Source organism: Harpia harpyja, chromosome Z (assembly GCF_026419915.1).
Source record: "Harpia harpyja isolate bHarHar1 chromosome Z, bHarHar1 primary haplotype, whole genome shotgun sequence".
Lineage (NCBI taxonomy): Eukaryota > Metazoa > Chordata > Aves > Accipitriformes > Accipitridae > Harpia > Harpia harpyja.
The window spans coordinates 789465-801524 of record NC_068969.1 but is presented as its reverse complement, the minus strand read 5'-3'; the positions used below and the strand labels follow the sequence as shown (position 1 = coordinate 801524).

Genomic DNA, 12060 nt, shown 5'->3' with positions numbered 1-12060 from the left:
GCTTTCACTGATGGTACAAAGTAGTTTCATTTGCCATACAAGTACGTAGAAATCACCTGCGCCATGATGATAATTATGTCTGTTTGTTAATCACTTCCATTCATTTCCTGAGGTTTATAAACAGTAATAAACTCTGATTTACGCTTAAATCATTAGTAAAAGAGAAAAAAATTTCCTTTTGGGGGGATGTCTTTATACCTTAGAAGCTTACGACTATTTCTAACACTAGCTTGAAGCCCTCAAGCAACATACTAATTAAAAGTTGCTTTCATTTTAACAGAAATGAAAAGGAATCGGACCAGGCAAAATGCAAAACTCTGTCATGCAAAATTCGGTAAGACAATTTAAAACCCTTGTCTCTAAACAGGCTGGCTGCAACCCAGGCAGCACGGAAGATCCCATAAAAGGGTTTTTACAATCAAAACTCCCAGTGACGTGGCAGACCGTAACTACCCTGTCATCGCGGAAGCAGCTTGCTTCCTCCCTTCGGTGCAAGCTGCTTCACATCACGGTGGCTGTCACTAGCAAACATGCTAATAGCACCAACAAACCCTTCCAGGCCAAGGAAAGGGTCCGTCCCTGGTACTGAAAACAGAAACGGGGCTGAGAGCTAGGGAGGGGGGTGGGTGGGTGGTGGGGAAAGTGGTGAAGTCAGGAGCTCAGAAAAAGAAAAAAAATGCGCAACTTCTCATGCTCTTAAGCCTGGGATGGGGAAGAGAGTATGCCAGAGGGGAAGGTGCAAAAAAAACCCAAAAACCAAAAAAACAACAACAAAAAAGCAGAAATGCAGTTATTGCAATTTTGTAACTGCCATTAACTGGATTCTCTAGGCATGACACAGGATTACTCACAAAGGAGATTTTTGCTTCACCAAAGACAAATAGTAAAGAAATATACAGGAATTAGGAAAAAGCTATACTCTTATGGACTAATTAAATCAGCATGCATTCAAAATAGCCACACAAAAACTGCAAATCATGTTAATTATTAGCTGGAAAGCTTTACTCGAAGTGATGTATTCACACAGTTTTCAAAGATATTACCTGGGAAGGGGCCACCGGTGGAAGCTGTGGCACAGTTGAAATCTGAAGGGGTTTTAGTGGTGTACTGCTAGCTGCCACCTGAGAGGTCTGGGGTTGATACTGGGGTAACAGGTGGGTTGCAGGCTGGATTGGGCAAACTGGCTGGCTGGCAAGCACCTGCTGCAGAGAAGCTTGCTGGGATATGGGTTGCTGCTAGGAAAGAAAAGAAGAAGAAAAAATGTTATAGCCTGAATATTACGAAAGAACCGGTTCGCTGGACACAGCCACCTGCTTCTCTCTCTAGTTCAAGCCACACAGTTGGAACAGAACTGCCACTCGGAGCAGGGACGGTTTATAGAAGAGAAGGGCGCTCCTAATTTAAACACTGTACAAGAGCCTATGTTTAAAACACATTTAAATGCAAGATACATTACCTGAAAAGACAAGTTCTAACTGTCTTGGAAAGGTTATTTGTAATGACTCAGACTCTTTAAATCCCAGAGATTGTTCTAGTTGGCCCTGTAAAATCCCCACCTACTAACTTCAAAGATTCCTACTATGCAGATTATACCCAGCTAATCTTGGCATTCAAAAGCTGACTACATAATGTAGCAGGCATTGAAATATACAACACTTATTATCTGAGACATGAATAAAACACAATAATTATAGTAAAAGCTGGATCCCAGTTATTTCTGAGGTGCTGTAGTAACAATGTGGCAGCCAAAAAAGCAGTTTTACCCTTCCAAGGAAAACAGTGCTCCACTGGCCTGCCAGATTTTATACAGTAGAACAGAAATAAAAAGCTGCATTAGAGCTGAAAAGAATCAGTAATAAACTTTCACATTTTCCATGCTAGCGGTACCTCCTTCTTCAGTCCCTCTAATTAATGCTGAAAGTACTTTAAAAAACATCTTCTGTTTCAGAAGCATGGCACCGAGGGATCAGGTTGGCTCTGGATTGACCACCTTGGGACCACAAGACTGACTGCTTCACCCGGGCTCTGCAGCACATAGAACCTAACACCATGCCCGACGGTCAAAAGGTAACTTTAAAATGAACAGCCAAGCGTTTTAATCTTTCATCTTCGCCACTTCCACCGTAAATCAGCATCATAATATAATTTGCTCTGCGCTTTTTTTAGTGGCAGGATTCTTCAACCAGTTTTTGGGTATTAATACAATAAAACTGTAGAAGATGCATCAAGGAAGCAAGATGCCATCCACCCTTAAACAGCTAAAATTCAACCACGACTGGTAAGTTTCCAATACAAGCATCGGTGAACAAAAGAGTATTTGGCGACTGGTATCGAGTGTCTGGGGCTGAAGGCACGGAATGCCACATGCAGTGCAAGACGCGCTGGAGACGGCCCTGAGGAACTCTGCACAGCACCAGCTCAGCTCCTGCAGCATTTATCAGTCCTGCCTCCGTATTCAGCCTGCCACATTCAAGAAAAAAAACAATGACATGGCTCTGTATTGCAGTTTCTGCCATTCCAGCTTTTGGGAAAGCAGGGGCATTCACCCAACTAAAATCCCAAACTCAAGGGAATGGCAGCGCCGATGCAAACAAGGGGCTCAGCAGGAGCTGGCCTGGTACTGCTGAGGAGACAGAGCACACCAGCGGAGATGGGGGGGGGGACACGGACGGACCCCACTCGTCCCACAGCGTGAGCTCTGCAACACGGGAAACTCCTGCCTGGCCCAGCCCGACCTCAGGAGCGGCACGGTGCCGGGCTGGAGCTAGTCAACCCTGCCGGCACCCACGGCCAGCTCAGGGACCTCGGCGTCCCCGGCCGGGTTAATCTGCAGCTCAGACGGGCTGCCCGCAGACAACGGCGGATTGAGCACGTGGACACGGGCTGCTCAACCCACCTTCAGCCCGAGAGGACACTGCGTGAAAAGCAGGAAGACTGCGCTCATGGAGCTAAGCAGCCGAAAGCCTCCGTTTCAAATTGAATTTGTGTTTTACGAAATGCTTGTGAATTGCGCGGGGCATAGGGAGGGGAAAACATCCAAGTGAATCACGCTAACTTTGCCTCATTATAACCTTAACATTATAAATGCACAGATAACCAAATTGGAAGAAAAAAAAAAAAAAAAAGAGGAGATGCAACATTGATCCCATGTGTCTGACCCCTCAGTGTATATTCATACAAGACCAATACATTTCATTCTGTTAGACAGATGAATTTTCTCACCCCCATTTCCCATTCTTTCGTTGACCTGCCCTACCATTCATTTACAAAAGACTGCAGATCTCTCCTGCTCATGGCATCACGCTGGAGACTGGGAACACCAGACCTACTTCTGTCTCTGAGGCACACAGGTGCTCTGGGAAGTTCTGCACAGAAACTTTATCATTTTACCTATTTCTGTAATAATAATATTGTAAAAAGTCAGTCTGGTTTAGGTCTTCCTGGCAAGATCAGAAAACAAAGACAGGCTAGTTACTAAATCCTTTTACTATCAGGGATAGAATTACTTCAAGAGACAGCAACACTGTGAGGAAAGGGCATGTGAAAGAAATCGAGCAAGTTTGGCAAATATCCTATTCCAAACCAGCATTTACTCATGGGGGAAAATAAATAACAGATTTTGAACTGTCATCATAAAGCTCCAAAGGCCACTAGAGAGATCTGTGCAACTGATGAGGTCCTAAATTTGCATAAGTGTAAAATTTTTTGGCTGAGAGAACCATGGGAATATCCCTGCTCATTAGAAAAAAACCCTGATATATGACAAAACTTCACATAAGCATATGGTTTTCAATGAGACCAAATTACATTGTTCCCATACTGATGCTTTCAGAAGAATAGGGCATGTTAAAAAAAAAAAAAAAAAGGCAATCTGTGAGAGAAGCGTTGATAACTAAAAAAGTTTGGAGGAGTATGATACATGCCAGTCACAAAGCATACAGACACTCCCCAGCCCCGTCAACAGTTTCTTCTGAAGGAAGCCAAGCTTTCAGTAGAATGGCAGAAAAGAGCCACGAATTACCACGTCGTACAGGTCTGCGGCTGCATTCCTCCCAGGCTGACCCCCCCTCTGCACAAGGAGGCGATCGCAGCCTTCGCAGCTGCCCCTCCGCTGCTTGAGAGCTGTTTTGTAAATACCTTTAAGGGACACAGGTTTGGGGGGGGGAATTCGATAACTCAAAATGCACAAAGAATTACTATCTGGAGACAATTCAGAGAGAGACAGACTCTTCCCTTGGAAGATAAAGCTACTGGCCGGGTGCCTATACCGAGCTATATTTAACACGCGTGCACACCTCAAAAAGCAGCATCACTGAGGATTCAGAGACAACTGACACCAGGCAACAGAGTCTCTTTCTAACCGTTTAGAAAGGAGGTGCCAAATAATAATGCAAAATTAATGAAAAACTATTTGATATTTAAGGACCAGGACAGCACACTGAAATCAATGCAAGGTTTCAAGCCGATGCTGTTAAGCCACAACGGAAGAGAAGTCTCAAACTGCATCGAGACGTTCCGAGGTACCACCCAGCAGTTGTCCTCAAGCTCGTTGCTCTTCCATGCCTTAAACCCAGCATCCTCTGCCCCATCCCTACGTCTCTGAAGTGGCAGTTCAACGTTTCAAACGCCTCAAACTTGCTACGGGTATGGGTTGGAGCAGAGCGCGGGTAAGGAACGGGAGGAGAAAAGCGCTTTTCGGCAGCAGCTGAGCTCTCACCTGTTGGCCGGCCAGCGCCGGCTGCGGCTGCCCCAGCTGCAGGGAGGAGACGGTGGTGGGCTGGACGACTGGGAACGGCATGGCCGGCTCCTGGTAGTGCTGGGGCCGCTGGGAGACCACCGCCGGCGCAGCCTGAACCGCGGGGAGGCCAGGCTGCAGGAGGGAGAGCACTGCTTTAGAGAAGAGCAGCCCGCACGTTAAGAGCCTCCGCAGCTCTTCATCGAGAAAATAATTGCAAGTAAATAGTCTACTTGGTACTCAGTTCAAAACAGAGGGGGGGAAGAAAAAAAAAAGAAAAATTATCTGCAAGGAATGGAAAGTTATTTAATCTAAAAATGTAGGAAAAAGTCAGAAAATTCCAAATAAAACAACCAAACCGCATTGCATTTCTTTCTGGAAGCAAGCGTGCAGAGCAGTAAAACTACTGAAAGCGCATACACAGTGACTGAGAGTATACCAACAGCAACAACAAGGTGTTAAGTGGGTGAAACAGAAATTTATCTTTACAGAGATTTTTATAATTTCATAAAGAATCTTTATCTTCCAAAAAAGCAGGTAATTTACTTGAAACGGATGCTAAGAAAACATATAGAGATATGAGAACCAAATGAAAACTACAGTGGAAGTGAAAACAAAAAAAAAAAAGGGGAAATTCAGATAAGGTTTGTAACAGCAGCAGTTCTCTAAAACTTCAGCTCAAACAAAGTAGATAAATTAAAAATAAACAGAATGTCAGACTGAGGCACATAAGCCTAAAAAAACCACCAAACTAATACAGCTCCAGTTATGTGCTTATTATCTTGGTAAATAATCTCCCAGATAAATAGTGAATTTTTTTTTTTTTCCTTGGAAAATGGAAGGTTTTGAGTCAGACTTTTGTTTCCTGTGCTGAGATTTTCAAACCTTGGAACTTTTTACCTAAGTTATTGCAGGAAGAAAAAACTATGAAAACCCCATCAGAAAATAAAAACCTATGAGAAATATTTTGCTCGTGAATAAAAGGTTATGATCTTCCCAAACCCTCAATCACAAAAAGAAGTAATGCATTTAGGTTAAAATTACTGAAACCTATCAATGGAAAGAATGAGTCTGCTCTAAAAGAGTATGCTGTCCAGCTCAATTTAATAAAAAAAAAAATTAGTTAGTGCTTCAGGTGAACAAGAAACGAGGAAGGATGTATCCCAGGAGACGTATGCACATAGGAAAGGTGGTTTCCACAGTGGAGGGAGCTGGCTACAGATGCCAAGGATGAATTTTTTCCCTTCAGGTAAACGGAGTCATGTTTCAATGCATTCATAAAATACAGTTCATAATTTCTTGCAGGCATTTTGGAAAATATAAGGTAAAACCAGGGAAAATGATGCGCTTCCCAAGTACGCAGGGTAAATCTGGATCGAGCAGGAAAAAACCATTGGTCCTGGATTTTATTTTTTCTTCTCTTAAGTCAAATAGGATGAAACAAAAAAAATTAACCTACCACATCATCACTGTCATTTTTACTAGGCAGGTTGCTTCCACTGCTCGGGGTACCTGCAGTGACCAGCTTGCTCTCTGCCAGCGGTGTTTTGCCAGCGCAGACTTTACAACAGGGCTGGGACCGTCCGGGCACGTTGGCTTTTCTGCCGTCGGAGGGTTCGGAAGGCAAAATGTTTTCTGCAACTCTTGCAGATCTCGTGGGAGAAGTACTGGTCTTTTGGCTAATTATGTATTGTAAAGATTCATGTTACAGAGGCAGGTCTAAACTTCTGCCGCATGGCCTGCTTGTTTAGGGAAGAGGTTGAGACACCAAGTTTTCTGGGAGTTGGCTACGTGGGGAGTGGGCACTTTCAACAAGCATCAGGACTTCTGATGCGTTTTGATTTTGGCCAGACTGAAATAAGCAGGCTAGGCATGTCTGACGGGACTGCTCAGGACGCCTTAGCTCTGCAGGGTTTGCAGAGGTCCCCAGTGCCACCAGAAGCGATGATGAGCCCGCCGCCTCCTTTCTAGTCTGCCCGTACGCATCTTCCTCACCCGGTTCTTGGGGAAAGGACGTTGTGTTTGGAGTCAAAGCCACGACAGGGTCGCTGTGGCGGCGAAAAGCAGCGCGAGCGCTGCCTGTCCTGTGGGGTGGGTGCAGGCTGGAACTGGAACGCGGTGCGGCCGCAGCTTCTGAAGTTCGTGTTGTACCTCTCACTGGAAGCACCTGGAGATTTATGTTCTCTCGCATATGTTTGTTCTTGCACCAGTAGTTCCATTAATTGCTTTTGGTCAAGGTCATAACAGCACAAAAACGGGAGCAAGTGTGAACGTCTGACTGGGCTACCAGCACCTGATTTTGGAGCCTCAGTAATGGATATACATCACCGACTCTGTGCAAGATTAAATCCAAACCCAGAGCCAGAAAGGCAGGGACTGGATGTGTGACCTTTGTCACAGCTGGAAGAAACATCAGACCCAAAAGAGTCTTGAACAAATGAAGGAATAATAACGTGTGGCTATACTGACAGTGAACAAAAACAAACGGAAGAGTTCTCAACTACATGCATGAGCTTAAAACCAATCATTGCAAAGCTACTAATGTAGTTCAGCAACAATGGACTGATAAGAAGCTTTTTTACTGAAAGTACGACAGCTGCCAGTGAAGCACTTCTTCAGAACGGCAAATATAGCTGGCCATACACCATCTAAGCGCACATTTCAGATCAACTAGAAACGTATTACTAAGCAAGTCACCATCGATAGAGGTGAGTGAGGAATATATAAAGCAAGCCCTGGAATCCGTACCTGCTGAAAACAAGAGTATAAATGAGCCACTAAGTATGATCTAGGATACAAAATGATTTCGAAAAGCTTTAGACTTACTCCTGAGGGCTGCTGGTAGTGCCCCAGCTGCTGAAGGCTATGGGGCACAGCCTGGCTCTCGCTCAGAGGTGGGCTGTACACCCGCTGGATAGCAGGAGGTACTGGATCAGGCAGAGACGAGTAGATGACACTTTGCTGGCTGCTTTGGGAGTCTGAATAAACAGTGGACCCCTGGCCACTGTCAAATGTGCTGTCGGCTGAAAGAACAGCATTTTTTTATTAGAAGCTCAACAAATCCAAACATTCAAGTAATGATTTTAGAGCAAGGTCAACACTGGTTTATGTAATTAGCATTTTTACTAACCTAGTCCCTTCCATTATATAAATAAATTATACAACACAAATGTTATTTTCCACAAAAGGCACACACTGCTTCTCTTAAGCCAAAAAACCATCCCCATGGATTTCTCTGCATGATGGTATTTTAGGCACATTGATATTTCCTTTAAAGGGCATAAGGTTGACATTAAGAATTGCAGATGTTTATAGATTTTGTAGGATGAAAGGAAAGGAAACCCCAATTGTAATGTTCATAGCAGATCATGGAGTCTTTTAGAGTCAGATCTCCCAGAGATGCACTGACTTTGACAACTTCTTTTATTAGCAGCACTGAAAATTACAAATTTCTTTATATTGTAGGCTTTATTAGTTCAGCAAATCATACCCTACTTGAGTATGTAGCAACATCTCAAGATGAAGAACAGATAACAAAAAAATTTGCAGGTTTGCAGTGATTTAGGAGTACCATTTAGAGCTCTGTCAAAGTTTCTCATGCAGAGTGTTTGTCCAGCTACCTGCAGAATTGCACAGCTACAGGTACTGGGCAAGTATCCTATCTTTTGTCCAACGGAAATAAAACTGTACCATTGAGTATTACTGATTTAAAAATGCCTTTTCACAACTTTTGAAGCCTGTAAAGTACAGGTGCCCAGTTCTTCTTGAGCATAAGCTACTGTTTTCTTCAGTTGAGAAATGAAATGAGACAATCAAGACTGTAGTTTTAAGTACCCAAAAGACAAAGAGCTTGTAACAGAGATTTAAAATTCAAAACTGAAAGAAAACTGTAAACAGTTACAAAAAAACAGCTTAAATTACAGCTAAGTTTAAATGCTATTTCTTTTTCTGACACATTCCATCTTCTCTTTTTTCCATATTCCAAATAAGGTTTTACTTATTTGGCTTTTAAATAACAAATTATTTTTTAATAGCACCTGAGATGACATTTCTCCTCACTACTCGCAAACTATTCTCCCAACTGTTTTTTTTGCAAAACTAAACTCCCCTCTATATTTATTCAGCTCATTTCTAAAAAGAATCAACATGGCCCTACTCTAAGAAGGCAGGGATTTTTGCCGCATATACACTTCCATTTTATTACAAACGATTATTTAAGACCTCAAAGGAGGGGAAAAAAAAAAAAAAAGAGTATGATGGTAGAGTGCTAAAGTAAAAGCTGTGAGTCAGTCTCAGATTTTTATAGAACAACATGCATTACACACATTAAGTTATTAATTTACATTTTTATATTTGACCTCAGATTATATGATGTAGTAGAACACTAATTTATAGAGGTCTTAAGGCTAACATCACTAAGAAAACATTTGAAGACATCTGATAGTGAATTGTCAAATAATACCAAGTATTGGTTAAAAGTTGAGGAGGAGTAGGAAACAAACTGTGGGGTTTATATTTAGTATAAAATTCTGCCAACTCATGTCCAAGAGAACCATGGGAAGCACAAGTAGCCTCATCGTACCATTGGAAACGAAGACAGTCATAATGATGGTGTTTCTCAAAGGAATTAGATAGCATTAAGTAAGTATATGATCCAAAAAAATGAAATGAGATCAATTTAGGTTCACAAAAAAAGCTTTGTAAATACTGCAGTATTCTGAGTGTTATGCAAATATGGCCATTTCTCATATCTTGTAAAGGTTTGTTTTCTTCTAGAGGCATGCTTGGTTATTTTAGTATTCAAAGCAGGCTTCTGTATAGCAATTTATACAATACATGAATTAAAGCAGCAGCTGTCTCTTTGCTAAAGATAATGCATCTTTAATTTAAATATGCTTATATAAAAGTCCAGAACAGTAAACCAGAAACATTATGGTAATACTTTAGTAGCAAAATACATATATCAGATTTTATCAGAAAAACTGGCTAGAAAAAAAAAGGCACTCCCATAAAATTTCAAATCTTCCCAGCTAAAAATATCTGGCAACATTTCCTTCAAGATGTCTGAAAGTATAGATAAATTAATATTTCAAGACCAGAGCTTGACTTGGTAACAAAGGTTGACTTTAGGGGACAAGAGACAGGCATATGTTACTTTAGGGAAATAAAACCACTACTTCCTCAAGCCTTGCTGTTTGCTGGAGATAAGTCTGATGCTCAGAAATAAAACAAAGAAACAACAAGCTCTGCAAGCAAAGACAGGTAGTTTCTTATTCAGAGAGAGACTAAAATCAGTGCTTGAAATTAAAATAGGGGACATAAATCCAGCTGTCTTGAAATAGCCCAGTGATCACTCTTGAATCAGCCCCCAGCTGAATGTAAAGAGTTGGCACACCATCGGCTTGTAGCTAGCAGGGCCTGGACAAACAAGAGCAACCACCTACTCTGCCCTGCCATAACGAAGATCAAACCACCCCCTTGCTTCAGCGCCAAGAGCTCAGGACAGAATCGAGAGCCTGGAGGAACAGAGAGAGCACCTGCACCACGACCTAAGGACCCCAGTAACAACTGCAGTGTCAACCCACGAGGTCTGCTGCTCTCAGCATGTGTGACCGAACCACAGTTGATACTTCCCACGAAACAGGGAAATCTTGAATTACATCATGTAACGTTCAGAGATGGATTTTTTTTTTTTTTCCTGCTGTAGACCTTTGCACAACTTCACAAAAAACTTCACACAAGCCATCAAGACTTGACTCGCAAAACACAAGAAACTGCAGCACTTTGGTTTCAGCAAGGTCTGCTTTTGAATAAACATCTCCACATTGCCAACACCATTTGAATAAGCCACCAGTTGCTCTGACCACTTTGGTGCCAATTCAACTTCTGCAGGCTCTGAAATTGTGTTTCACACAAACTTGGTGTTGATCCCACCACCTGGCACAGAAAACATGTATTTTTTGTGTCTAGCAGCAGGTCTGCCTGCTTTTCCATTTACAAATAGATTATGTTTCCTGCATTTATTGCTACTGAAGGAGGAGCTATCTCTATTTACAATTTTTCTTGAAACTTTATTTCTTTCAAAATTGTTATGCATCTGAGACACTTGTGTTCTTTGACCTACTGTGCAAAAACACGCACTGCAGCTCATCTCACTGCTGAGCTCAGATTATATTATATTATATTATTATTTACCCTCTGACATTCATCACCGTGCGCTCACAAAACCAAGACGAGACTTACATGCAACAGACGTGACGCTGGTGGGCAGGTTTTGCTGAAAGGGATGCTGGTCCGCCTCAGGCTCCTCCGACTCCGACAGGACATGGTGGCCAGTGTGAGACAGGTAGGTGACCTGGACCTGCTGTGCATGCGGCGTCTTCAACTTCTCCAGACATTCAGAGTCCCGACGCTCCTCTGACTGCATCCTAGGCCAAATTCTCTCTCTTCTCCATAGAATTAATGCTACTCTGTCACGTATCGACTTCGCAACTATCTTGAGATCATTTTCATGAAAAAATCCAGAGTCAATCTACAGAGGAGGCACAAACTTAGCAAGATTATGCGCGCATGGACGTGCATGCACACGTGTGCACACACGCGTATTACTCGAATCTCTTCCTAACAGAGAAAACATCAGTTTGAAATAACATGAATTACATATTTATTCCTCACAAGAACAGGAACTCAGGAGCTTGATGGGGGCTTTTCTGAACAAAAACTCTATCCGTAATGCATTTTAAAACAATAATATGTATTTCTAAGACATGAATATATATTGGGTCAATTTATTCACCAGTTAACTTCCATTGAGAAGAAGAGAGCAAGTTTAACTGCAGATAGGTTCCCTTTTTTTTTTTGTTTTGTTTGGAAAGACTAACAGAATAGTCAAAAGAGGAAAAAACCGCCTTTGAAAAGTGTTCTCTGAGCAATGCAACTGGAGTAAACCATACTACCCCTAAATCAGAATTTATTGCCTTAACCTTTCCAGTATACACAGTGTCCCAAATTGCTGTTTGATATCACACGTCATGAAGGAAAAGACGTTAACAGAATTTTGTCCCAAATTAACTTCTCTTAAATGGTAAAGTCAGTCAGTACTGATTGACTTTTTATAAAGAAAAAGCCTATCGAGTCAAATGCAGACTGTTCACATTTAACTGAAAAGGGGACCAGACTTTCCCAGAATTCAACTGCTCAACAGATAAAACAGAAATTCATCTTTGTCCTATTTGTTTGCATAATCTCCTACAGCACAGGGTACGGATTTTAGTTTAATAACGACCCACCGGAGATTCGTCTGCTCTCCCTAGATTCTTAACATG

The 12060-nt window shown here is 42.2% G+C and overlaps 1 protein-coding gene across 15 annotated transcripts in view; it reads right to left on the bottom strand.

Annotated features, from left to right (window-relative positions):
• WNK2 (WNK lysine deficient protein kinase 2) overlaps positions 1-12060 on the bottom strand; it is a 117909-nt gene that overhangs the window by 46753 nt on the left and 59096 nt on the right. For 13 of the 15 annotated variants that reach the window (XM_052775752.1, XM_052775739.1, XM_052775746.1 and 10 more), the window contains exons 8-11: positions 10979-11267; positions 7562-7758; positions 4718-4870; positions 1044-1235 (exon numbers count right to left, since the gene is read on the bottom strand). In XM_052775752.1, the coding sequence (XP_052631712.1) occupies positions 1044-1235; positions 4718-4870; positions 7562-7758; positions 10979-11267 (831 nt within the window). The remainder of the gene's footprint in view (positions 1-1043; positions 1236-4717; positions 4871-7561; positions 7759-10978; positions 11268-12060) is intronic. The other 2 variants (XM_052775741.1, XM_052775745.1) reach the window with 1 other exon arrangement.